We start from the raw sequence: 27,614 nt of genomic DNA, 5'->3' as shown, positions 1-27,614 counted from the left end.
TTTTCTAAAAATGCAAAAAACTGGGAAGGAAAAGCAAAGCACCACTATATAGCCAGCTAAAATGTTAACTTAGCAATCTTCCCCCCACTACAACTACTGTGCTACTTTATATACAGGCAAAGCAAAAGCAACGGGCACATCCTCTACATGCTTTTCCACTTTCACCCACTTCGCTCAGGTTCTTCAATCTGTTATAAAGCAAATTTGAAAAATTTTACATAACATTTCATCGGTGGACTTCTACCCACAAATTAACAATGGCAAAGGATTCCTTCGATGAAATTACAAGCTGTGGAAGATTTGCAATAGTAACAGTTAAACCCTGATACAGTATTAAAGTTATCTTTTTACATAGAAAAATAACACACAGTGGGATATTTTATTCAGTAAGATACGATCTTTAAGATCAAGAGAGAACATACAAAACTATTCTATGTAGTCTGATGTATTTTACTGTATAGTAGGAACAAATATATCTAGAACTGAAAGTACAAGGTCTGTTCTTAGAGAAATCACGAGTTACTTAGGGGTTTAAAGCTAAGTGTTCTGCAGGTCCCAGGCAGAAAGGAACTACTTGTTGCATTTAAAACGATGTGGTCATTATAAAAGAAAGGGCTTAAATCGATAAACAATAACAAAAACACACAAACCAAATGAAAATGTACTAAAATTTAATCATCCATAAAAGCTGTAATTTAATCTGACAGTAAAACACAAGAAGCAATATTAGAGTTGGTTTAGTATATTATATATTTTAGCTTTGAAAGCCATAGAAATCAGTTATCCCAGTTTTTTTCCTATAAAAGACCCATTTTTCCAAAGCATTATGCACAAACAATTTTAATTAGAATATAATGACAGAATGATATTTCATAATTTTTTAAATATAAAATGAAGTCAATGACTCAAAAAAGTTATCTGTTGCAATGAGTTTGAGGGGAAAGTTCATAATCTATATCATTACAGATATAAAGTATAATGGTTCAACTTTTTAGTGCTTGGCAGGGAGGAATCATGATAAAAAGGTCAATATGAAATCATTTGATTATAGTAGCAATATCTAATATTTGAAATGCATCCATGCTCTTTTGTATAATCATATTAGAGTCAAGTATATTTATTTTCACATCTGTTATAACTGCTATTGCAAAGGAGAAATACTATTGTCTTACTTTCCAAGAGATATACACAGAGCAATTTTTTTCTCCAGGGAACTTGTGCAAACCAATATAAGATCTAAATTCTTCACATAATATATAAAACAGGAGAAGCCTCTTCAGATTTATTTTTTGAAGTCTGGAATGCTGGCACTTTCCAATTAGGCAACAGTTCTTCATTCCTGTAATCTAGAACATTGAATAAATACAGATATATATTATTCTCGATGCCAGAAGATGGCACTAAACAAGCATATAATAATATAGAAAGAAACAATGATTTTGGCTCATTGTTACTAGAGAACTAAGTTATACTAAACAGCTCCAATAACAGGGCTATTTTAAACTCCCTTTAAAAACTTTTTAAAAATAGCTTTCTTATAACTTAGTGTTTCATAATATATCTGACAGTCCTGTCCCTAAAGAGGAAAACAGTGATTATTTCATTTCTATCTCATTATCGTCTTATTTGTCAAGTTCCTTTCCACTGAGGAAATGGCACCTGCCTGCATAAACTTTCCATGGGAAATTCTTTCCTCAGCCATTTTACGACGGTACCTGTTAGGATTCCCACTTCTAACACAGGTCAGGACAAGAAGAGATGAGGCGGAACTTGCTGAGCCCCATATTCAAGGGCAGAAGACTCAAAGCTAGTCTTGTTGTTCAGCAGAAAAGAATTAGGTTAAAGGCAGAATTTCCTGACAAAGAATTCCTCTCCTAGGTTTTTAAAAGTGGGACATATTAGGAGATGAACATGTTTCAATACAATTTTGCCTGAAGGCTCAGGCTGGGAGCTGCCTCAGGGTTCACATACTCTCACTACACACATCTGTAACCGCTATTTAAAGTTTCCCCTAATCTCAGTCTTTTCCACTAGGATCAATATGACCCTTCACGTGTGTCATCACAATGAAATGCTCTGCACGCAAAGTACTCTGACTGCTAAGTGACCTGTTATCAAACATTCACAGAGATCTCAGGGGACTTATATGAAATAAACTGTAAGCTGAACTACACATCAGAGCCTAAAAATTTCTGCCACCAGGATGAAACTGTTATTTCTATATCTAGGCCAAGACCTCTCTCCTCTCAGATAAAACTCACAATACATAGTAGGGTGGGTAAGAGTGAACTTTCATAATAGGCCAGGAGATGGCACCTCTTCCTTTCCACATCAGCTTAACAGACATTTTCTGAGAACTGGAAATTAAATGAAGATCAGCTAAGGTGATGGCATCAATAGCCAGGCAGCTGTAAGAGAGTTATTTCTGTATTTCAGAACCGGAGCTGGAGTCCTCATTTTCCCTACCTTTGTACTCTTACCGACACAGACACAAACATCAGCAATTTTAATAATAATCGCTTTCAGGGAGCTGATGATTTATAGTTATTAAATCAAGATTTCACTAAAAGCCTAAAGCAACCATTTGGCCAGAAGCTGTCTTTTTTGAATCCAATCCCCAGAGGCCAGTCCCAAGCCCTTTCCCCCTTTCTGCCCATTTCCCCTCTGCATTCTTTTAACAAGGGAGTACAACTCCGCAGTGTTTCCCGTGAGAGGTTCATGCCTATCTCTGAGGAAGCACATGCTGCTTCACTTGCTGCTCTGGAAGAGGTAATGTCCTAAATAGACCCAGGGGACTCACTCACAAGAGTTAGCGCAACCAACCCTCACGTGGGAAGTTTACCTTCCTCTCACGGGACAACCCAAGGGTACAAATTATATCCTAAATCCATCACAGAAAAATATTCTTTTTTGGTACTATTTATAGAGTTGATGAAGAGAAGCAGAAAATGGTCAGGGGATTAAATATATAGTTAAAAACAAACAAACGTCACATAGGGCCTGTTTGATAGGCAGCTTCAATGCTGCCACTAACTTCTTTCCAACAGGGTCACGTAATGAAAACTTAAGCGGTTAAAGTCAACCACTGCTTAGAAGCCTCAACACAAAACACCGAAAGAAGTTAATCCATATCTGAGAGGAAAGGACCACCAAACTGCACTGACCACCACCCATCCAGCGGAGTGGCTCCAGTTAAAGAGACCGACAACACCACGTTTGAGCAGGGTGTGGAACTCACACACAGACTGCTGGTAGATGTGTGAACTGGTGCAACCACTTTGGAAAACTTTTTAGCTAAAACTGTCCATGTATATAGTGTACCATGTGGTCATCGGTTCCTAGACACACACCAAACAGAAACGCAAGCACACATGCGTGAAGACGTGTACAAGAATGTGCACAGCAGTTACCCACACCAGTTCCCGGAAGGACCCAAACGTAAGTCAACTGCAGAATATGTAAGTATACTGCTGGTATGGTTATACAAGAAAAATGAACTACTGCTATATGCAGCAAGGATAATTCTCAAAAACACACATATTTGAGTAAAAGAAGACAGACATAAAATAATACATGTTTTTGTTTATATTAAGGTCAAAGAGAGGCAAAACTAATATCCCTGTGGTTAGGAATCAGGGCAGGGGTTTCATTTGGGGAGGAACGACTCCTGTCGATATACGAGGTGTGATCAAAAACTGATGAATGCCGCTGCCAAGTGCCATCCCACAGAAAGGAACGACCTTCAATACAGGAAGTGGCACGCTGAACCTTAGTAACTGTGTGACAAGTTTCAACTTGTTTGGTGCAGTCAGTCGGGTGTGAGCTATGGTTGAGAGGTGTATTTTAAAGTGTCCCATAAATCATGGATCACGAACAATGCATTAACATGAAACGGGCAAACGGTTTCATCCTCCATCAGGACAACGCTCCGTGTCACACATAGCTTCTGGTACAGCAATTTCTGTCAAATAAAAACATTATGGTGTGTCCTCATCTACCTTATTCACTGGATCTTGTACCATGCGACTTCTGGCTCTTCCCCAAAGTCAAAATGACCATGAAAGGTAAATGTTTTGAATCGACTGAGGACATCAAGGCAGCCACGACAGCACGACTGAAGACACTCTCAAAAGGGGACTTCCAGAACTGCTTCAGAAAGTGGCCAGAATGATGAGATAAGTGTGTTCAAAGTGAGGGTGAACATAGTGAGGGGGGTTAATGGAAATGTGTCTTTTACTATAATAAATTTTTATTTAAACATTCACTATATTTTTTGATCACACCTCGTATATTGGTGTGTTCTCTTTAAAATAATTCATCATCAAAGGTGCACGTAAGCCTTTTGTTTCAGATGAACCACTGCTCCTCTTCAATTCAACATGAATTTAGGAGTGACCTTGGAGGGCATTCTATTAATTCAACCACCATTTTTGAATGCCCATTCGACACCAGGCACTGGAGACACAGCGGCGAGCAAAACAGACATGGCCTTTGCCTCAAGCCAGAGTAGCATTTCCTGGGTAGGGAGCGAGCTGACCCAGCAGACGAACATATCTATAGTTCATCACCTTCCCAAGTTACAGAAGCCTGGAAATACCCTACCAGGTGAAATGGGAAGTGGTTAAGATCGGGGAAAGCCCAAAACAAAGTGAGAGGACAAGAAAAGCATGTGTTCTGCTTTTAGCATCTTACCTGGCTCAGAGCTGCTGCTACTGCAGGTCTAAAGCAGCAGACATGACTTCTTTTTAGGCTTCTTCTTTTCCACTGGTGTTTTTCTATTTATCTGTCTGACCAGGTCATAAAATATCTAAAAACAAGAGAAAAGTACTTATTCAACCAATATTTGAGACCTCGTTCCACAAAACAATCTTGGTTCTGTGTCTTATTATTCTGTTCTTGGATCTATATTTTGCTGCTTTGATGTAAAGGCAGGTTTCTTAGAAGCTCTAGCTGACTCTCAGGGTAAAGCAAGACTTATTATTTATAATGAAGGAAACGGATTTGCTCTTGGATATTCAATATCAAATTAAGAAAAAGATTTAGTGCAAAATAAGGCAGAAGTTATATTCTTCATGGACTCTTGTATGCTTCGAAACATAATTATTAAGAGAAAAGTTAATGTTCAACTTGATTCTTCGGATTTATTCTATTTTTGAAAAACTTCAAACTTACAGAAAAGTTGCAAGATTAGTACCAAGAACTGACTTACATTCTTTACCAAGATTCACCAACTGGTAACATTTTATCATATGAACTTGAGTGTGTTATTTCCTAAGAACAAGGATATTCTCTTACACAGCCCCATTACAGTCATCACATTCAAGACATTTTAGCATTGATACGTTGTTATGAATCATCTATAGTGCAAATTCCACTCTTGTTGGTTAGCTGAATAAATGTTCCTTATAGTAATTCCTCTCCTCTTCTCTGGAAGGGATCCATCCAAGATCACATAGACCATTTAATTTCCTGTCACTTTAATCTTTTCTAATCTGGAACAGTTCCTTGGCCTTTGTCTTTCGTGAAATTGTCATTTCTGAAAAATAACGGCTGGTAACTTTATAGAATTTCCCTCAATCTGGGTTTGTCTGATATTTCCACATGATTAGATTCATGTTACACACCTTGGGCTGAAATAGAATAGAAAAGATATTATACTCCTCTCAACACATGATTTTTGCTTGCTCCTTTTTTGGTGATATTAATTTTGGTTAAAGTGAAAAACAGAAAACGTCTGTGACCCTTAAGTGACAAATAATATCTGTTAATAAATCTTTTGGATTCATTTTCGATAAAAAAAATGCAAGGTATCAAAGACAAAAATACAATACTACTTATTTCACAGAAGCAGAGTATTTTAATTCTGGTGTTTATGTGTTTCATAGTGGTAAGTATGCCAAAATGTGGAAACATGAAATACAGCAGCTAAATTTGGTTGTTTGCTATGGAATGCAAATGCTCATTTACTAATGATGGGAAACAAAACAAAATTATCACAGAAGCTCCTACTATTATTCATCATAAGAAATAGTGCTTTGCAGAAGTGTATCAAAATGTTCTGGCTTTTAGGGACATTACAGGGACGACTAGCAAAATTCGAATATGCACTGAACATGGATTGTCAATATCAATTTTCTTGATTATAATAACTGTGTTGTGGTTGTGTGAAAGAATGTCTTTGACCTAAGGGTACGTACACTGACATATTTAGGAGTAAAGAAGTGTGATATGCACACATGTGACAAAATGTTAACACTGATGAATCTGGATGAAGGGTAAACAAATTTTTTATTGTTCTTACATTTTTTCAGTAAGTTTTCAAAGTAAAATATTTAAAAAATTATTGGTCTACATTTTCTTAAGATGGACTCACAAAACAACTTCTATTTACTTTTTTGAATGTTCCTAAGGTTACCCCAAATCTATAAAAATGGTTTATATTCTTTTCTTTCTGGTCCCTCCTCCCCACTCCCATTTTCTTCTAACCATTTAATTTCTCTATTATATTATGTCTAAGGAAGTTAAAAACACAGAATTCATGAACAAAATGGTAGTTTTTGTTCCACAGCTCTGCCATCCACATTGTTTTACAACGCTGAAGCCCCTCAAGAACTTAATATGCAAAAGCCACGAACAAGCTCTCATTAGTTCCCTCTCCTCAATACATACGCTATAAAATGAAAAATAAAAGGATAAACTAAAACAATAAATAAATCGAACCCACGTTTCTTCATGCTAGCCAGTTGCAGGTTTCTGGTGCTATACAGAACGGTAACTGATTTTGTACTATTCTCCTCAACAATTTCTTTGACAAACATTGCCTACCTCACAGCAGCAGCTGGTTAGTGATGAGGGCAAACTCAAACTACAGTATCTGTTACACATGCTGAAAAGTCCTCAGCCTAGGTCCTTCCTCATCTTTCTGAACTATAGAAAAACTAAAGGAAATACAAAATAATTTCTCAGTCTCTCTGCCATTCCTCAGTTAGGATTTCTTGATTCCAATTATTATTCTTGGCAGAGAACAATTAATTCTTGATAAACACTGATAGCTTTTGGTATAGCTATGTACTATTTCAGAACATAGCAAGGATGGTGTGGTAAGGACTTAAAAAATTTATGGCTATCGATGTATAAATAGATAGCAGAGACTAGAGCTATTTAGCCAAGCAGTTATGCCCCTATATAATTTCAAATTTGAGTCCAAGAGTTGAATCTTGTGCAAGTATGATCCTTCTTGCAAACTGGTGCAGCCACTATGGAAAAGTTTGGAGTTTCCCCACAAAATTCAAAATGGAACTACCTTATGACCCAGCAATTCCACTTCTGGGTATTTATCCGAAGAAATGCAAAACACTGATTCAAAAGGAGATATGCATCCCTATGTTCACTGCAGTGCTACTTACGATAGCCGAGATAATGGAAGCAACCTAAGCGTCCATCAATAGACAACTGGATAAAGACCATCTGGTACATAGATACAATGGAATGTTATGCAGCCATAAAAAAATGAAACCTTACCATTTGTGACAACATGGATGGACCTAAAGGGTATTATGCTAAGTGAAATGTCAGAGAAAGACAAACATCTTATAATTTCACTTATTTGTGGAATCTAAAGAACAAAAAACAAAACAAACAAAACAGAAACAGACTCATAGATACAGCAAACAAACTGATGGTTGCCAGATGGGAGGGGGTTTGGGGGGCCTGGGTGAGAAAGGTGAAGTGATTAAGTACTAATTGGTACTGTGTTCCCCTGAAAATAAGACCAGGTCTTATATTAATTTTTGCTCCAAAAGATGCATTAGGGCTTATGTTCAGGGGATGTCATCCTGAAAAATCATGCTAGGGCTTATTTTCCGGTTAGGTCTTATTTTCGGGGAAACACAGTAGTTACAAAATAGTCACAGGGACATAAAGTCCAGCATAGGGAATATAGTCAGTAATATTGTCGTAACTATGTACGGTGTCACGGGTACTAGACTTATTGGAGGGATCACTTCATAAGCTATATAAATGTCTAACCACTATGCTGTATACCTGAAACTAATATAAAATAATATTGAATGTCAGCTGTTAAGTAAAAAAGAAAGAAAGTATGACCTTCCATCCTCAGGCACTCAGAAATCACACAATTTGTTTATAAGGCACAGCTGTCTGAGGAACTATTAACTATTAAGGGAAATCTGTAGCTGGATTATCAGGCTGCAGAGAGAAACATTAAAAGAAACAAAATATTACACTCTCAATAATTTCCAGCATGTACTTTGCAATGTTTTCCAAGAGAGTAAATATTCTTAAATAGCTAATGTATTTCACTGGTTTCCTATTTTTGTTTTATAAACGCTCATGTCAAGGACTGATGAACAACAGCCGTAAAAAGGAGCTCGGCTGTATTGGAAAGCACAATACCGGCAGGTTTAGCAGCAAGTAAGTGCCTACGGATAAGTCATGTCCTGTCCCCTGTGCTCCCTGGACCCTGGTGCACCCCAGCCGATCCCTAGGAACTTGGGAACTTGGTGGGTGGTACCAGTGGGAGTGAGGACAGGGACAGCAAAGAACCAGATCCCGAAGGCCATTCACGCTGCCGGCGGTGACCTTGCACTACTGTTCTCCTAGCCAAGTTTATTCATTGGTCCTAACGTGTTTTATCTCAGTTACCTTTCTTTTCGGAAAAGACTGTATTGAAAATCAAACTTTTGTGATTAGCCACGTTTTTCAAAATAACATCTATGAAACTAATTCTACAACAGAGAAAGCTGAAGCTGGAAGCATATCACACTTCCTTTCATTTACTTGGCAGTGAGTAAGAAGTAACTGTGCTTGAAGATCTCAGCAGGACTTGTTCTCACGGGGATGTAAATTTCTTTAGGGCAGGAGGAGTGTCTGTCTGTTACCTGCTGCCTAATCCATTGCCAGACAGGTATAGGCATACAATACGTATTTGCCGAATAAACGAAATTTACAAATTTCTTATTTTTATGCACTTATAAAAATTGATTTTACCTAAAAAAGGGAAGCTTTAACATTCTTTAATTATTTGTAAAACAGAGGATTTGCAGCAAGTTTAATTTTTTTTCCCCCTGCCAAATAATTTGGTCACTTCAAAAGTCAGGCAGTAGCCTACAACCGTAATATTAGTCCAAATGGCATACAGAACGAAAAAGCCAGAGGAACAGCAAGCAACAATACAGGACTCCGATCACCTAACCCACTCTTGGCTCTCAGTTCTGTTCTAAGTGCTCGGAATTCTGATTGATTATCTAGGGTGCTACAAATGGCAAGCACACTGGCAAGTAAAGCTTCTGCGCTGCTGGGAAAGAACAAAAAGCCTGCTCTGGTTTAAATGGGATGGCCGGTTAGCTCAGTTGGTTAGAGTGTGGTGCTGATAACACCACGGTTGCCAGTTTGATCCCTGCAGGGGCGACTGTGAGCTGAGTCTCCTTAAAAAAACAAACAAACAAAAAAACCAAGAAACTTAAAAAAAAAAAATTGCTGTTAAAATAAACAAAAGCAAAGGAAACCTCAAGCTTCTGCCTGGTTGGTAGTGGCAGTTGGGGACTGACTAATCTTTTAGGGATCCCGTAAACTACTGGCCCTGTACACCCAGGCAGGCAGCTCACCTGTGAAGCCTTCCAGTCCATAGCTATGTTCTCAAGATAGCGGAGGGCTTAAGTCACGGACAAAAAGAGCCTTGTGCACCTGTTACGTCCGGCCTAAGCGCCCAACTCAATTCCAGTTCTAGGTCCTCCCTTGGAGTCACGCACTAAAGGGAAGCAGGACTCAAAATACCAAATTCTACGACAGCCATTAGGTAAAATCTTTCTGTCTAACCTAAGTTCATTATAATAACTATTTTGATTTTTGTATTTTTCTACTTGACTTTACAACCTATTTATACATATTTGCATAGGTTAATTGTTACAATACAGGGCTGATGTGACAATTGTCATACACCGTTTCCATCATTTAGAGGCTTAGCAGGACTTTACACGTATTCTTTAACTTAAACTTCCTCTTTGCCAATAAGGTAAATAAATATAAGTGTCCTCACTGTAGTCAGTAAAGTGCTTTTATGAACGCAAAAGAATATGGTTTCTAATAATTACTTAGTGTTTTCTATAAATTGATAGAATCGAGATTGTTTAAAAGAATCAATTTTTTTCTTAACTGGCTTTTGGCTGTTAACTTAAAAGACAGGAAAGTAAAAAGGCGCTTGTACACGCTGCCTAGCAGCTATAGATTACCTCGTTAACGTTGATCTTTGACTTTGCAGAAGATTCTAAAAAGGCACAGTTACACCACTGTCTTGCTAAATTCTGACCCTGTTCTTTTCCAACTACTCGCTCATCTTCCAGGTCGCATTTATTGCCAACCAAAATCATTGGAACCTGTGGGAAGGAAATAACATGAAATGAGCACTAACATACTTGTTACTTAGCCTCTTATTAAGCAAGCAATTATCTGCCACCAATTGAAATGTATATTAGTAAGGACTATACACTTCACTAAATGCTTAAAAAAGGGCACATATTTGTGTGCTGGGAGGAAGAAGGTGGTTGGAGGGGAAGAGACAGAAAAAATATGGAAGAGGTCCTACTATGTTGATTCAGTAAATTATTTTAAGAATATAATCCCCAAATTCTCATGTGGTCTACTATGAATAGTTGAATGCCAAGTAGAAAAATCTGAAGGAAAAGGAACCTCCTGCAACACAGGGAGGAAGGTACTCATGGGCCTCGCTGTGGTGTAACTGCTGAATCTCACAGGCCTAACAAATACCGAAAGTACTGGCCAGACCCACACAGTGACAGGTCCACCCCTACGTGTGACAGCCAGATCTGAAGACCAGTTTAGGTGAGATGTGAAGGAGGAAATAAGGCCACTAAGCTCCTATGTCTTCCCTTTTTCACCATACCAGAAATGCTTGGCTATGTCCATCCACACCCCCCCACTTCCAATACAACAGGCTGCTACGAAACTGTACAACGCCCTTAGTTCAAAGGTGCCCAGAGAGCAAAGTCATTTGTGAAGTGATGGGCACAATACAAAAGAGTTAAAGGAAATGGTGGCTCTTGTACCTATCTTATCACAAGTTAGACGACACACACTAGACACCTACAACTCTATCTATTGTAGTTTATTACATGGGATGAAGAGATCAACATTACCAGAGTTCAGCGATTTGCATGTAATTGCCTATGAAAACAGAACTCTCTTAGATGAATTAGTCATGGGAAGGAAGAGAACTATTTATTAGGTTACGGTTGGTCATGAGTCATATGGTACAAATCTCTCCCGCCTACAGTGTTACCCAAAGTTAAGGTCCTGAGCAGGTGCATATGTTCCCATTAATAATGAGAGAGAACACATGAAAACAGAAAGAAAGGTACAAACGAAATTTTATATCCTAATTTATACAACTGAAAAGGAATTCTCTGTAGCTCGAAGCTGAGGTGAACATGTAAAATATACATTTCACCTTTGCAAAAAGGCACAACAACCATGCCAGCCATCAAATAAGACAAGAATTCTAAAACAAAAACTAAAAAATAGCGTTAAAATCTTCTAATGTAATTTTAAAAACAGCAAGTAAAAACTATACCAATAGAAGTTTAGAAACGAACGAATTATTACGGTTCTAAACAATGTTCTGGGAACACTGTTTCTGACTAAGCAGCGCCTCTCAAAGGTTGGCCCGAGTCCCACTACTAAGCGTTGTCTGACTCTCCTCTCTGCTGCACTCATTAACCACAATGCGCACTTTATCACATATGTCGTCCTTTGCTAACCATCTCCGCATGTCATTTGTAGGTAAATTTAGAAAGTTAAAGTATTTTTGGTCACAGGGGATCTTTCAGGCAGATAGATATCCATCCTCCAAATACTCTATTGACAGAGAAAACAGATACTTTTTATTTGGCTACAAAGAGATGACAGTATGTCTCACAGAGAGAAAAATACTTACATCTTCTGTGTCTTTAACCCGTAAAATCTGTTCCCTCAGGTCCTGTAAGTCATTAAATGTGGACTGAGCTGTAATAGAATAAACTAGTGCAAACCCTTGGCCATTCTTCATATACAAATCCCTCATCGCTGTAAATTGCTCCTACAATAAAAAAATATGCAATTATAAACATGATTTCTTGAACATCTACTGAAACAACTTAAATCAGAATAATCACAATTCAGCTACTGATTTTTTTATTCCATGCTATCATGACAGTAAACATAAGACATGATACATGGTTTCTAGAAACTCCATGCTGAATGCTGTCTACTTACGTGACTAGAAACAATGACAGTAAACTACAATTAGAAGGGAAATCTTAACCATCTTAATTTGCTTTTGTGTGATTTTGAAAAACTGGGTAGAATTCCTTCTCATATACAGATCCTAAGTAAATTATTTTCATGCTACTAAAGATGACCTCCAAAGTAGTGTTGTTAGAAAAGGGAAGTCCAAGTTCTGAACCCTTGAGGCTCTTCATCATTAAGAGGTTGGGGAGATGAAAGCCAATCTGGAAAGGAGGCTTGGGAGTAACCCCTGATGCAGGCAGAAAACCATGCAAGTTGCTGTTCTCTGGAAGCCAAATGAATAAAATTTTTACACAGGAAGAGAGTGATCAACTAACTGGGTCAAAGGTTAATGCAAAGTCAAGGGAGTTGAGGATATACGCAGGGGCTTGATCATAGTGACAGACCGTGGACTTGAAGCTGTGTGAAGAGGGGGTTGAGGATCTGATGGATAATTAAAGATGTTAGGATAAGCGGACTGCAGGCTCCAGGAAGCTGATGGTAAGAAAGGAAGTGAGATGGGAAAACAAGAGGTGGTGAGTGGAGAGTGGGACGTGTAAGACAGAGATTAGGGTGGTGATACAGTTACTGGGAAAGCAGTAATAGCATCATCCTTACCTAAACCACACACAGATTCTACAGGTGAACTCAACATACAATTTAATGGTGCTATGTGGGCATTAAGTGCGTCCTAGATGGTTTTCATGTACATAAAAAATGTAAGAAGCTCTGCATTTGGAGAATTTATTCTTCATCAGAATAATTACTTTTACTCAGAGGAATTATTCAGATGACAAAACCTATTTACAAATTCAAATCTATGAAAAAGAGAAAACACCCTTACCGTTCCTGCAGTATCCAGGATTTCGAGCATACACTGTTGGCAATCTACTTCAACTTGCTGTTACGGGAGGAAGGGGGAGAAAAAAAAAAAAGAAAAAGTAACATCAAAATGTCAGTCTGTTTTCCTCCCACCTCTTCACTCCAAGTACCTATAACGACTACAAAGCCTTTCTTCAGCAGTTTGCTCGCTGTACTGGTTGAGACTTAACATGGTTCTATAATTAAGGACAGAAGGTCTCAGGCACGTTCTATTAATGTTATGAAAGCCAGGCTTGTTCATGCTGAGTTTCGCTATTTTCTGACCACTGTAAACTGAGTAATGATTTTTGTTATTATTAGAAGGGAAATGGTCATATACTGTGACTTAAGAAAAACTGCAACAAACAGGTATATAGTCTTAATAGGAAAAAAAATGTGTAAAATATGTATATTTGTATTATCTTCGGAGAAAATAAAGCACAAACATATTAAATAGCTCAAAATGTAGACAAAGTTTTTGGGATAAAGCAAATGTTGCCAACTTACCAAGTTCAAGTTGTTAAAAGTTTTACTGAAATATGTCACATCCCAAATTTAATACACAGGAAAAATTTAAGAGAAAAAGGGAACGCAGAAGTGCTAAAATGGGTAACACTGAACTCACACAGTCCTTAAGACTTTAAGAAAAAGGTACTTCTTTGGAAGAGCTGCGCGCAGAAGGTGAAATGTTATACACTGAATTCTATTTTCCCAGTGTTTTATAAAAGAAGACAAGGTTGGCCTAAAGAAAATATCAACTATCCACCGTGTGGAAAATGTTTAATAAACGAAGGGACTAAGAAAAGTGCTCAGTCTTCAGCATTCCGGGTACAGATCTCCGTTGTGGTTCAAGCTTTAACCAGCAACTTACTTTTGGGAAATTTTAGTAATGCAACACTGTCTTCTAAAATTAACCTAAGGCCTATCTTAAACTCTTGCTTCTGGGTCAGGTCATGGATTGATGAGGGGCACGACTGGCGGCCACCAACTCACCACCCACCACTCACATGGCACTAATGTGTAACTTGCCCAGTCTGTAAATGGGCGTGCTCAATGCCCTGATTCGTGAAGTAGGCCTGTAGTTTCTCAGTATATCTAGAGCACAATTTTGTATCCCACTAGGAGACAACAAAACTGCTCCTCTACTATGGCTTAAGGCTTGATGAACTTAATTTATTCCTTAATTTCTCTCTCTCTCTCTCTCTCTCTCTCCTTCTTCCCTTTCTCTCTCTCTCTCTTTCTCTCCTTCTTCCCTTTCTCTCTTTCTTTTCTCTCTCTCTTTCTCTCCTTCTTCCCTTTCTCTCTTTCCTTTCTCTCTCTCTCTCTCTCTCTCTGTATATCACTGGCCATTAGTCTTTTTATAATAATGTCTCTCGCCGCTCCCTACCCACCCCCATAATATATTTGGGAAATGAAATCATGAAAATTCTCCACAATTCTAGCTAGTCTTGTAAGTAAGTAAAATAGTAATTTTTGTGAAGACCAACTTTTTCCTTTTAAATAAGCGTGACTTTTCCGAGCAGCTTTAGGTCCACACGCTCTTCTCCTGCCCCTCGCTGCCTCCCCCACTGTCAGCATCCCACCCGAGTGGGAGGCACACCTGTCAGGAGACGAGCCTACACTGACAGACACGTACTGACAGACACGTCATTATCATCCGAAGTCCACAGTTTATGTGATGGCTTTATTCTACGGGTTGGGACAAATGCATAGTCACTTGTATCCACTGTTATGGTATCATACGAAATCCAACAACTAATTTCTTATAGTCTGAAGGGGAAATCTCTTTAAAGTTATTATATAACTGAATATAAATAAAAATTTTCAGTCACTGGAAAACTTCAAGCATAAAAGTGATCTTAATTTTAGTTCACAAAAAGTCCGTCAAAAATTTACCTACTAATTACATGCAGTTTTCTACAATAAAAAAGATTCCTTACCAGGAAAATAAGTATTAAAGAACAGATTATCAGTAACAGAACACGTAGCTCTCTGCAGCTAAGGAGTATTCTGAGAAATATTTTGCCTTGGTGAAACTTTTAAAAACAGATATAGAACATTTGTATCATTTCTCAAAGCTATTTCTAAAAAAGCAATCCCATGGATCAAGTTTTAAAGTCCTAAGGAACTACTTGTAAGCATGTGCATATAAGTTTCACACTTTACCTTTCTGTAGGAGTCTTCTATCGTTGGGTCATATTTTTCAACAAAAATTCCCTGAACAAACTGAACTGTCTAGAAAAAAAAAGGCAAAGAAAAGTTAAGGACTTAAAAGAAAAATCAACCCCATTGTTCATGTTATTTAACCTCACAATGTGGTCAAGATTAAATGAAATTATGTGAAAACTCTGGGTAAACATGCAGATATAAATTAGCACTATTTTTCAATAAGGACACACCCATAACTGAGAGTACACTTATTATGAAAGGGAGTGATCATGTTAAAAATTGTTAGCAGTGCTGCCACTGACATTACACTGTGAAATAATCACTATATGAAGTTTTAAAATATAACGAAGATACAATTAAGGACAGAGATTCTAATTTATTGAAAAATGAAAATTTATCAGTAACTATTACTCCTGTACATTTTTCTACAGTAACTTTTATCTCATGCCCTCAAAGAACACAGACAAAAGGTTTCAAGATTTAAAAGTTAGAAGTAAAGTTTATAGAATTTATGAAATGTATAATCACATTCCAATTTCACGTTCACCCCGAAAGTAGTTGTTTTTCCCATTTGCCAGCTGAGATTCCAATGTCCACTTTCTTCCTGATTCTACAGCCTCATTCTCTTCATTGGAAACCACTGCCTACGTGTCTTTTTTCAGATTATCTCCTTTTATCTGTAGGATTTCCATAAGCAAACTAGAAACTAGGCATTTATCACTTGGTAAATGAAAAGAAGTACAGCGGTGATTGCGCATTACTGCCTGGCAGGTTTAAACCAGGGGCTGGTGCTCTGCTGCCTAAATGCACGGGCAAGACTGTGGCCTGAGGACAAGCAGGCGGAGACCATGTAGACCTCAAGTCACCCCGAGGCGTATTTATACATGATTCCAGCTGGAGTCAAAGGGATTCACTTGAATGCAGTGAACTTCCAAGTTCTTTCTCCTATTAAACTCTTACTCTTTAAAGGAAACTCAGGATATAACCACATCAAAACTTTATTTTTATCAAAGATTTAATCACCTCATCTGAGCACTACATATAATTATGAAAATCTTCCTAATATGCTTTAGATTAGAACAGAGGTTCTCATAAGATTTAGGGCAGAGGTTTAGGAAAAACACTATTTTCCTAATAATACCATGATGCACTCACTCATAAATTTACAACAGAATTTTCCAACGGTATATATAACACACGCTATGGCAAGAAACTGGATGCAGAAGCAGGTATGAGAACCCAAGCGCTTTCTATAAGAGACTTGCAAAAATGACGAACAATACCATACGTCTCACTTCTTTCTTACTAAAAGCAATCTTTCATTACTTCTCCGAATCTCATCCTCTCAGGGGCTTCATTCATTCACATACTTTCACTTTATTCCTTGCGGTTTTCCTACTGAATCCTTTTCTTCCTCACCTATTGTCTTTTCCATAAAGATTATTCCCTCCCTCTCCTGTAGCTTTTCCTCTCCACTGGATTACTGCCTCCAGCACACAAACACGCTCTACTATGTCTCACCCTAAAACAAAAACCTCCCTCACGTAACTCCACGATCCCTGCAGCTTCTGCCCCGCACTCTGTTCCCGCTTATAAGCAAACTTCGACGGTCTACTGTGTGGTTCCATTTCCTTAGCGCTCACTGACTCTCCAGCCTGCCCCGTGACGGGGATGGCACCATCACCGTCCTGAAGCTGCTTTTATCAAGTCCAGCTGGCTACCTCCATGCTCCCATATCATGCTTTTCCTTTTCTTTACGTGACTGTCAAGTAAAGACACATTCTTTACATTCAAGTACAAGACATATTCTTCTGTGCTGGACCCTTTCATCCTACCTACCTACCTGTTAAAGGTTGAGAGGTACTGAGAACTCAGCCCTGAGTTCTTCTCTTCTTTCTCCAGTCTCTCTCTAGACAACATCATTTATTCCTACAGATTTTTATTTTTAATTATTCTATTTGTGTTTGAAAAGGTAATTCATGGACATAGGACAAAATACAAAAGACACAAGAGTATGCAACGGTAACTAGCCCTACCTACCACCATCGTTCGCAGCTACCCAATTCCACTCCCAAGGAAGTAACTGTTATCTGTGGCTTATTTAACCTTGCAGAGAGTCTACATTTTATAACATTTCCCCCCTTTTATAAAACGCAAGTGGTACTTTTTCCTCCCTAAATAACACACCTTGGGTATCATTACACATCTATATACGTAGAGCTGCTATATTCTTTTTAATGGCTATATGGCAGTCTATTCAAAATACGTATTAAAAACGTAACTAGCCCCTACTAGTAGGCATTTAGGTTGTTTCAAAACTCTTGCCACGTAAAGAATGTTGCACTGGATATCCCCGACCATGTCATTTTGTACATGTGAACTTCATGTGGGATAAATTTCCAGAAAGGGACTTGCTCAATTAAACGTTACATGCATTTAGAATAACAGATTTTCTCAAACATTCACCACAGAGGTACTAATTTACACTCCAACAGAAATGTAATTCTCACGAAATTAAATACTACTGATATATCCATGGCACCCTAAATCATGTCACAAGTTTCTCTTTAAGCTACTATTTCGAGGACACCAATTGTTTATTTGATGTATTTACTTGAACATCTCACAAATATCGAGTTTGACGACTTGATTTTCACTCTCACATCTGCTCACCCTTCAGTGTTTCCCTTCTACTGAATGCTGCCGCCATGACTTCAGCCCAGCTAGAAACCTGGGAGTCACCCTTGACAGCTGCTTCTCTCCTCGTCCCCACATCAATCCAGCACTGAGTTACGTCAACTCTGCCTCCCATTTCATTCTCAAAACGTCTATTTTTCTCTTCTTCACTGCCATGGCCCTAATATGAGCTTCCACAAACAACCTGGGGTACTGCATTCATTCCCAACTTGTCCCTCACATCACCTCTGTCTCGTCTAAATTGCTCTACACAGCAATCAAAGTGCTCTCTTTAAAACATACCCAGTTGTCCTCCGCCTGCCAACCTCCAACCCTACCTTCAATGGCTTCTCATAGTCATTAGAAGTAAGTTCTAAGTTCTTACACAGTCTTCAACTCATGATCAGGCCCCTGCCTGCCTCTCACCTCATTGCCCCACGTGCCCCTTGTTCACTCCTGCCCCAGCAGCGGTGACCTTTCTCTTAGCTGTTTAAATGCTAATTTAATGCACTTGTCATCGAGCCTCTCTTAACAATCTGTACTTTTCTTTCAAAGTCTCTCTCTCATAACTGTAATCAAGTAGTTCCTTGTTTAACTGTGTGTTTATCACACATCCTCCACGATAATGTAAGCTCCACAAGGGACCATGAAGGTTTTTGTTCACTATGATGGTTGTAATCCTAGAGTCTGACATTGCAGAAGCTCAATAAATATTTACTACATAAATACAGCACATATACAAAAAATAACCTTCATTCCACTTAGTCTGGGGTGTGGGTGGGGTAGGAATTACTCCACTGGTATTAATAATAATCACTCTCCCCCACTGGACTGTTAAGTTTCTTAAAGATGAGAACAATCTTATTCCTCTTGAATCACGAACACTAGTGCTTGATAGATACACAGTCGGTAGCCAATAAATACTTGGTAAGTGAAACAATGGATGAGCCGCCATTACGAAACTACACACTCATGGTTACTGACTGAATCCCGTTCCCTCTGAGCTTGATACGAGGCACACAGAACATACTGCTATCTTTTCTCTTTAGTGACTATAAGTTTCAAAGCAAGAAGACATCACCAATGTTCTTCTTGCATTATCCTAATTAGTTATAGTCGGGTGGCTGACTTACCAGAGCAGACTTCCCCACGCCTCCTGAACCAAGGACCACTAGCTTGTACTCACGCATGATGGGGTCTGTTTAAATACTGACAATCTGAAAAACAAAAAACAAAAATAAAAAAATTAATAAGGATGCTAAGATTAGCCTAAGAATGCACAATGTTACATGAAATAATATGAGACTTTGTTTTTTGTTTGCTTGTCCCCTTAAGACGATCAAGGGGAAGACAGAGGCTACACAGCAAAACCATGCACATTTTAACCTAAGTTTACAGGACAGCTGCCGGGCATTTTAATTCATTAAAGATCATCTTTGACTAGCATCAATCAGCCCATTCATGTTACTTCTAAGACTGTTTGATCAGAAAATAAGATGCTTAAAACTAGTAGTTATAGCTACAATCATCAACCTAATTATTTATGAAGCTATTATTTAAACAACTTACGTACTTTTTAAAAAAGTTCCTTCATGAGCTTTAATATAATGTACATGCTATTTGCTTAAAACATCATATAGTAATTCTATACTATTTTTTTCATTCTTGTATTGAGCTGAACCATGTAAATTATTACCTCAAAAATTATTAGGCTACGAATGGCAATTATGGGTAAAATTGTTAAAACTCTATAGGTACGTATTAGTCATATACTCCATAAGGCCCAAATTGCTAGAGAGGAAAAAAAGTGATTATAAACTTTATTTTGTATCTCTATGATTATCTTAAAAAGTAAAAGGGCAGGAAGGAATTTCCAATGGCTATGATGGAACTTTCCATCCCGCTACAAGAGCAAACAAAATATTAATATATGAAAACAACTGTTTTCAGACGTTGGACAATAAGCCGTATAGGACTGTGGTCTCTGACAGGTGGGAAGGCAGTGGAGTGAGACCTACAACGGCCCTGGCTTTGCGCTTGCAGGCACTTTCCCGACTGTGGCGCAGGAAGGAAGAATTCAAGCAGAGGCCAGAAGCACACCAGAGACGAGGGAGTTTTGCACAGAAAATTCCAGAAATCTGCACAGGGTCCACTTGAGTCTGGCCCATCATTAAGCTGGGTATGCAGGATGAAACTCCAGGCATTAAGGCAAAGAATAAATAGGGATCTACAAGCTGAACAATTCCCAGAGTGCTAGGAAATATTGGGAGTTCTGACCAGAAAAGTCCTCCTTGTTGAAAAACAGGCAATTAATTCACTTGAAACCCCAGAAGATTCATACTCGAGTAGCAGAGGTAAACATACCCTAGAGTAAAAGATATTCTAGATGCTTCCTAACGAAGTTTAAAAACAAGCCTCAAAAAGATACAGCCAATCCACAGGTAATTCAACTGCTTGTCAGAACAAAATCCAAAATTCTTTACAAGAAAAATAAATCCATCATTCAACAATGTAAAATTTACAATGTCCATAGCACCCAATAAAAAATTAGTGGACATGTGAAGAAAGAAAATGTGACCTGAAACCAGGGTGAAATGAATCAGTTGTAACAGTCCCAGAAATGAGATAATGTAAGGACTCTAAAACTGCTATTATAAATATGCTCAAGGATTGAAAGGAAAATATAATGAGGAGAGAAATGGCACACATAAAAAAGAACCAAAACCAATTTCTATGTTCAAAAAAATACTTGCAATGGAAATACTGCTGGGAGAGATTAATAGTATATTAGGTATCGCAGAAGGAAATTTCAGAGGAACTAAGATGCAGATAGAAAAAAGGTAACGAGGAAGAGGGTAAAGCGTGGGGAGAAGGTGGAGAAGGGGAGGGAGAAAAGAAGAAAAACAGAAGAACCACAGAACAACATGCTATCAAAATATTTTCCAAATTTGATAAAAAATATAAATCAACAGATTCAAGAAACTCAAAAAACCCTCTCATCAGTATAAATACAAAGAAAAGTACATGGGGCAGTAATCAAATTCCTGAAAAGTTGTCAAAAGAAGAAAATCTTACAAGAAGCAAGAGAAAAAAGTTTAGATACAGAGAAATTTAAGAATTTAGACTTTTCAAGAAGCTAAACAAAAGAAACATTTTTAGAATGTTTAAAGAAAAAAGTGGCCAACTAAGAATGCTAAATACAATGAATATTCTTCAAAAATGAAAGTGAAAGATTTCTTTCCAATTGAGAAGAAAAAAAAAAAGCTGGGGAAAATAGTTCACCAGCAAACACTTTTAAAAAACAAAGGAAGTTCTTCAGGTGGATGAAAATGATAAAAGACAGAAACTTAAGACCATAAAGGAATGAACTGTTATTAGCGGCAACAACATAGATGAATCTCAAAAATAAACTAAGTAAAATAAGCCAGACACAAAGGAGTGAATACTGTATGATTCCACTTATATAAAATTCTGTAAAAGATAAACTAAGTTACAGTGCCAGAAAGCTGCTTGGGACCAGTGGTGGTCGGGTAGGGGTGATGACAATAAAGGAGCACAAGGGGACTTTTTAGGGTGATGAAAATGACCTGTACCTTGATTGTGATGGTTGTTACATGGGTGTATATATTTATCAAAACTTACTGAACTGTACATTTAAAAATAGGTGCATTTTATTACATGTAAATTATAGCTAAACAGAATTTAAGAAAATTCAATGTGGAAAAAGGGGAAATTTCTCAGAATACCAATTACGTACATGGTGTTATGAACTGAATGTGTCCCCCACAAATTCTTATGTTGAAAGCCTTCTCCTAATTCAATGGTATTAAGAGGTGGAGCCTTGGGAGGTCATTAGTATTAGATAATGTCACAATGGCAGAGCCCTCCTGATGGGATCCGTGCCCTTATAAGAGACCCAAGCGCTTGCTTCTCTCGCTCTCACCGGGTGAGGACACAGGACAGCCATCTAAAGGCAGGAAGCCGGTCCTCACCAGACACCTCATCTGCCAGGGTCTTGATCTGGGACTTGCCCGCCTCTAGAACTGTGAAAAATAAACCTGTTGTTTAAGCCACTCAGTCTGTGGTAATTTGTTATAGCAGCGCAAACTAGTAAGAACCACAGTAAGGGTAAAGTAGACTACGTAACACGATGGCAAGTATGGTTGTTGTTCTGAATCAAACATTAGCAAAGCACCTCCCAGGTGCCAGGGACACAAAAATGAAAGTATATGTTTTCCATCCTCAAGTAGCTCCTAGAGGAAGAAAAATAAGTAACTACCAGATGATGTGAAGTTATTACAGAGACAAAATTAAAGGGTTGGGGAGGGATGGAGAAACAGACGAGAGTACAGGATAGTTTTTCAATGCAAGTTACATAAGAGCTAAGTGAAAAACTGAATAGGAAAGTTCCAGGTATGTAGGGAAGGGCATTCTGAGCAGAGGAAACTTCAGCCTGAGCAAATACCCTAAACCATGAGTAGAGAAGATCCAGGGATTACCACAGAGCTCAGTGTGGCTAGGACACAGGGTTTAAAAAGAAGGTATGGAAAATGCAGCTGGGTATGGAGGCTGGGTTGTGCTCGCAAAGGCATTTGCCACGTGAAAAGAGTTTACAGCTTATCTAGTAAGCAGTGGGGAGAAGAAAACAGTCATTTAAAAAAAAAAAGTAATATAGTTAGCTATATATTCTGGAAAGATAACTGGTAACAGTATATATATATGGACTGAAGGAATGAGAGATTGATGCAGGAGAACAGTTAGGGAGCTACTGTAATGCTCTGCTGGGAATGACACTGGCCTGCACAGGAGGCGCTGAAGAGGGGACACTGGTATCTAAAAGTAAAACTGCGAGGACTCCATAGCTGACTGGAGGTTAGAATGAAGGAGAATGAAGAAGAGTTGAAGGTAAGTCCTAGATATTTAGCTTGGACAAATCAGGTTGCTGGTAGCACACCTCTCATTAAGACAGGAAATGCAAAAAGAGGGTTAAAAGGAAAATTAATACTTTCTGCCAAAACTCAACTTTGAGACGCCTGTGGGAAAGCAGGTAGAGCTATCTGACATATGTTTAAAAACCCAAGTCTGGAAGCTCGGTAGAAACCAGTGGGCTAGAAGTACAGACTTAGGAATTGTTCTAAAAGATGGTCGTAGTTGAAACCGCAACAGATGAGATCAACAAGGAGCATTTATCGGTGAAAACAGAAGAAAGCGAAGAACTGAGCCCTGAGAAACAACCACATTTTACTACGTACCGTGCTTCCCCGAAAATAAGACCTAGCCGGACCATCAGCTCTAATGTCTTTTGGAGCAAAAATTAATACAAGACCCGGTCTTACAGTACAGCAAAATAAGACCGGGTCTTACATTAATTTTGCTCCAAAAGATGCATTAGAGCTGGTGGTCTGGCTAAGTCTTATTTTCGGGGAAACAGGGTAGATGGACAGGAGACCTGAGAAAAAAGGGCGGTGGGAGAGGTTTGCGCTGGACACTAGTCATTTTACACCTCTCTGTCTGTGTCAGGTGCTTCTCTCATTTCAATAGGAAAAAACATACCGTTAAACACAAAAGCATGTATCTCACGCAGACAGCCCCTCATATCCCAACTCCCTTCCAGGCCCCAAGTGATGCTTAGTCTGGGGACTGCTGCCATTTTAACAAGATGTGAGTTCGTCAGTTCTCTGCTCCATAAATGTGTATCTTTCAAGAGGGCATCCTAATACAGTGAGTCTCATTTGTACTCCCCCAAGTGTCTCCTAGGGCAGTAGAATTTGAGGAAAGCACTCAGACATACCAAATTATTCCGGGTATTCTGCAACAATAAAATATTTAGCCCCTGTTCCTCAACTCAAGTGGTAAGATACTCAAGTTCCAAAGCCATTTTTGTATGTGTGTATAGAACATGCCCTGTCTTATGAATGGAAATCCATACGTACACACGCAAATACAGGAGTGATATAGCTCAGATATGAAAACACACACACACTTTCACAATCTAGTTTAAAAATATGAAAACATTTTAAAAGGAAAAAAGAGAACCCCCCCAATAAAGAATAACGTGGATTAATCTTTTCTTTTTAAAGAGGTTAGTTCTAACTCATTTCTGCCAAGTTAGAAAAGCTCTATGTTCTTCCAAGCAAATCCCATGCCTTTTTATGGAAATCTCTCGTGCCCTGCACTCCCGACACAGCACCAGAAAGTTCCTCACTCTGGTTAAGATTCCCTGACAAATAAGGAGGACGAGAATAAACATTACGCTATGATTACATTTTACGTCAATCTCAAGTCCCTAACATTATGGTCCAAAGTTATACAGCAATTTTTTTCATTCTTCCTTTAGCAAAAGTATTACACTTCTAAATTTCATAAAATAACGTAACTTGATTATCTTTGTGGTACAAATCGATCCCAACTTTGTTTTTAAACACGTAAACTAATTACAAAGTGAAATTGTTTCTCCTGCACAACTAAACCTACAAAACAAAATTCATTAAAGGAAACTTAGTTGTGACAAAAAATTTGAGAAAAAATGTTTTTACATTAGGAACACTGAAGGTAGTTTCTTAACAAGCAGTTATTTTATTGGTTATATTTAAATATTTACAGAAGCCATGAATATTTTAAAACTGACAACTGACCACAACATGCTGAGGGCCGGGTGGTGGTGGTGGTGGTGGTGAGTAAATATGGAAATCATGGTTAAGATTTAACTTTCTCAAATAAAGAACAGTGTTCTTCATAGTACATCACAATGGAAATTCTACTTTTTTGGTAACATGAAATCACACTGATACTTTCTTCTTGTTCTTCTCAAGACTAGTACTCTCCGGGGAGGATGTATATAGAGATTAAATGATCAGACATAATGAACTTGTAAGTGAAGATCATAAATTAGCCTCACACTCTTAAAACCAGGCACACTCAGCCCAACAGAATTTCCTATCCCCTTCCCACAATGAAAGGGGAAAAACTCCTGTAAATAGCAAAGGCCAACGTGGATTCGCAAAAAGAGCAGACAGTTAACCACAGATTTGAGGAAAACAATTTGACAGAGGCAATAAATTCAACAGAACAAAAATCAAAGAAAACAGTCAAGAGGGCCTATAAAAGACTGTAAAGTAAATGTAACATCCTCAAAGAAACTTGTGAAGTTACCAAGTCTACGTAAAAGACTCACTGGAAACCTAGGAAATAAAATAGAACCATCAAAAAAAAAAAAAAGAAGGAAAGAAAAAGTTCAGGGCGTGGTGACCGGGCAGCAGTGCACTGGCCGTGTACTTGGCCCTCAAACGTGAGGAGACCGGAGCTCGCCCAGCAGCAGCTCACCAAGAATGGACGTCCCGCGTCCCATTACCCAGCTCCAGGGCGGCCTCGGTGGAGAAGTGCATCACCTCCCAGCAGGGGACTCCCACAAGGTGTTTCTGGTGTAGACAGTCAAACAAGCCAGCATGGAGGATATTCCAGCACGAGGACAAAAATGCTGCCTTAAGTTTTCTGTGAAAGAAATTATCCAAAAGCAAGTGACAGTGAACAGGAAAAATCACTTCACATTTGAAGGAGAAATTGAAAAGAGCCACGATGAAGAAGATAACACATTGTATCACAGACTCAAGTCCATGAAGGAACCACTAGAAGCACAAAATATTCCAGACAGTCTTGGAAATGTTATCTCCAGAAATGAAGCCAGTTTGACCTTTAGCCTGGGTTATCTGTGGTTATGCAATACGGCAGAATTCTACTGAAAACACGTGGTGTAAAACAGTAAAACCCCAACTGTCAAGTAAGTGCAAAGAAACGATGACGTCACTGAGTTAGACTGCACCCTCTGCTGTATGACACTGCACCTTAGGAGATTACTCCTTGGCAAACCAAGTTCTCTGGCATCCTCAGTGTGGTACTAAGTAAAACACACTAGCCTAGCCGTCTGCCAAAGGAAGCACAACTGGAATAAAAGACCCTCACACCGGATGAAGTGTCAACATGCTTACTAAGGACGCGTATGTCAGTTTTCACCGATATCGAGCTTATGGGCCAAATAAATCCCAAAATGTCACTTTGTATAAATGTCTTGAATACAGCACAGAACTGTATAGTTTCTGTAATAAATGATGTCATGATAGATATGTAAATGTAAATAAAAGCAGTTCAGTAGATAGGCTGAAGAGAAAAATGGATACAGCTGAAAAGCAAGTTAGTGAACCGATATACTGAACGCATCCAAAGAAAGCAGAACAAAAGGACAGAGATGGGATGTATGAAAGAAAGAGGTAAGGAGGGTAGGTCCAGCAGCTATCTGATAGGAAGTCTAGAAATCAAACAGAAAAAGGAAAGAAATAACCGGACATTCCCAAGAGGTACATTAAGAAAGAGTCAGATGCAAAGTGCCCACGGAACGCAGGCCTCTTCATCATCATCAAAGATTCACAACTGAAAGTGTTGTGGTTGAAATTCCAAACCACTAAAAGTGAAGACAAAATCCTAAAAAGTTTCTAGAGAGAGAACATTCCCCTGCCCTTGCATATGGGTGGCTTTACTAAAAGAGCCACAAGTGATGTCGTCTGGCTTCTGAAGCTTTTAGAAAGGGTGCCAGGGCTGGCAAGGTGCCAGAAAGCTGCCATTTTGCAGAGACCAAAGAGACAGAGTGGCCCTCGCTATGTGAGTCCTCCCAGAACCATGAATAAAGAATCTGCCTTCAGGAAGATTCCAGACAGCCACCATCTGACTGCCACACTCTGAGAGACCTTCGGCTAGAGCCGCCCAGCTGAGCCACTCCCCAAGTCCACACAAGAAAACGGGAGCCATACGTAATACATGGCTATTGTTTTAAGCCACTACACTTTGGAATATAACTAAAAACAGAAGGAAGAAAGGACAAACGGAAAAACAGAAAATGAGTGGAAAGATATCAGACTATCCAAATGTATCAGTAATTGCATTAATAAATATTCAATAGGAAAAAAATTAAAACACAAGGCAAAATAAACAAAGCTGACAGAACTCAAGAGAAAAGTAGGCAAATATGTGATCATGATTTTAGGCAAATACACAATCACAAAATTTTAACATAACTCAGTAATTGATAGAAAAGGAAAATAAAATCAGTGAGGATATATAGATTTGACCAAATAATGACTCAACTTAAATACATACCAGGGGGGGGCCAAAAAAATGTTTACACATGACTTATATTCATCTTTTGTTATCGGTATATAGTGAGTGTCACAATTTTAATACAGTTTTTTTCCTTTCTTAAAACGTGTATATATTTTTTTGGCACCCTCTGTGTATATACCAGGGGTGCCAGAAAAAATGTATACAAGTGGACACTTTGGTCAGCATTGCTCAAGCAGTAGTTCGCCGTAATCAGAAATGTCTGGACGCTGATGGTAACCACTTTGAGCACTTCTTGTAATTGCAGAAATCAAATGTGACTTGTATTCATCTTTTATTAGGTATGTACATATTGAGTATTACAATTTTAATAGTTTTCCTTTCTTAAAATGTGTATACATTTTTTGGCACTGTGTGTGTATAAAACACCACACCCAACAACTGCAAATTACACCTTTTTTCAAGTACACATGGGTCATTTACTACAACAGACCATGCTG

The 27,614-nt window shown here is 38.5% G+C and overlaps 1 protein-coding gene and 1 pseudogene across 5 annotated transcripts in view; one reads left to right on the top strand and one right to left on the bottom strand.

The window, feature by feature from the left end:
• Window positions 1-654: 654 nt before the first annotated feature.
• The window catches only part of RAP1A (RAP1A, member of RAS oncogene family), a 68,867-nt gene continuing 41,907 nt past the window's right edge, over window positions 655-27,614 (bottom strand). For 3 of the 5 annotated variants that reach the window (XM_074319242.1, XM_074319241.1, XM_074319240.1), the window contains exons 2-8: window positions 19,193-19,223; window positions 15,328-15,396; window positions 13,145-13,201; window positions 11,972-12,112; window positions 10,251-10,394; window positions 4,693-4,807; window positions 655-1,346 (exon numbers count right to left, since the gene is read on the bottom strand). In XM_074319242.1, coding sequence (XP_074175343.1) covers window positions 4,721-4,807; window positions 10,251-10,394; window positions 11,972-12,112; window positions 13,145-13,174 — 402 coding nt within the window. In that variant the 5' untranslated portion in view covers window positions 13,175-13,201; window positions 15,328-15,396; window positions 19,193-19,223 and the 3' untranslated portion in view covers window positions 655-1,346; window positions 4,693-4,720. Of the gene's footprint in view, window positions 1,347-4,692; window positions 4,808-10,250; window positions 10,395-11,971; window positions 12,113-13,144; window positions 13,202-15,327; window positions 15,397-19,139; window positions 19,224-27,614 lie in introns of all 5 variants that reach the window. The other 2 variants (XM_074319239.1, XM_019730434.2) reach the window with 1 other exon arrangement.
• Window positions 22,885-25,954, top strand: LOC109446733 (latexin; annotated as a pseudogene).

Source organism: Rhinolophus sinicus, linkage group LG14 (assembly GCF_036562045.2).
Source record: "Rhinolophus sinicus isolate RSC01 linkage group LG14, ASM3656204v1, whole genome shotgun sequence".
NCBI lineage: Eukaryota > Metazoa > Chordata > Mammalia > Chiroptera > Rhinolophidae > Rhinolophus > Rhinolophus sinicus.
The sequence above is the reverse complement of the archived record's forward strand: the minus strand, read 5'-3'. Positions and strand labels throughout refer to the sequence as shown.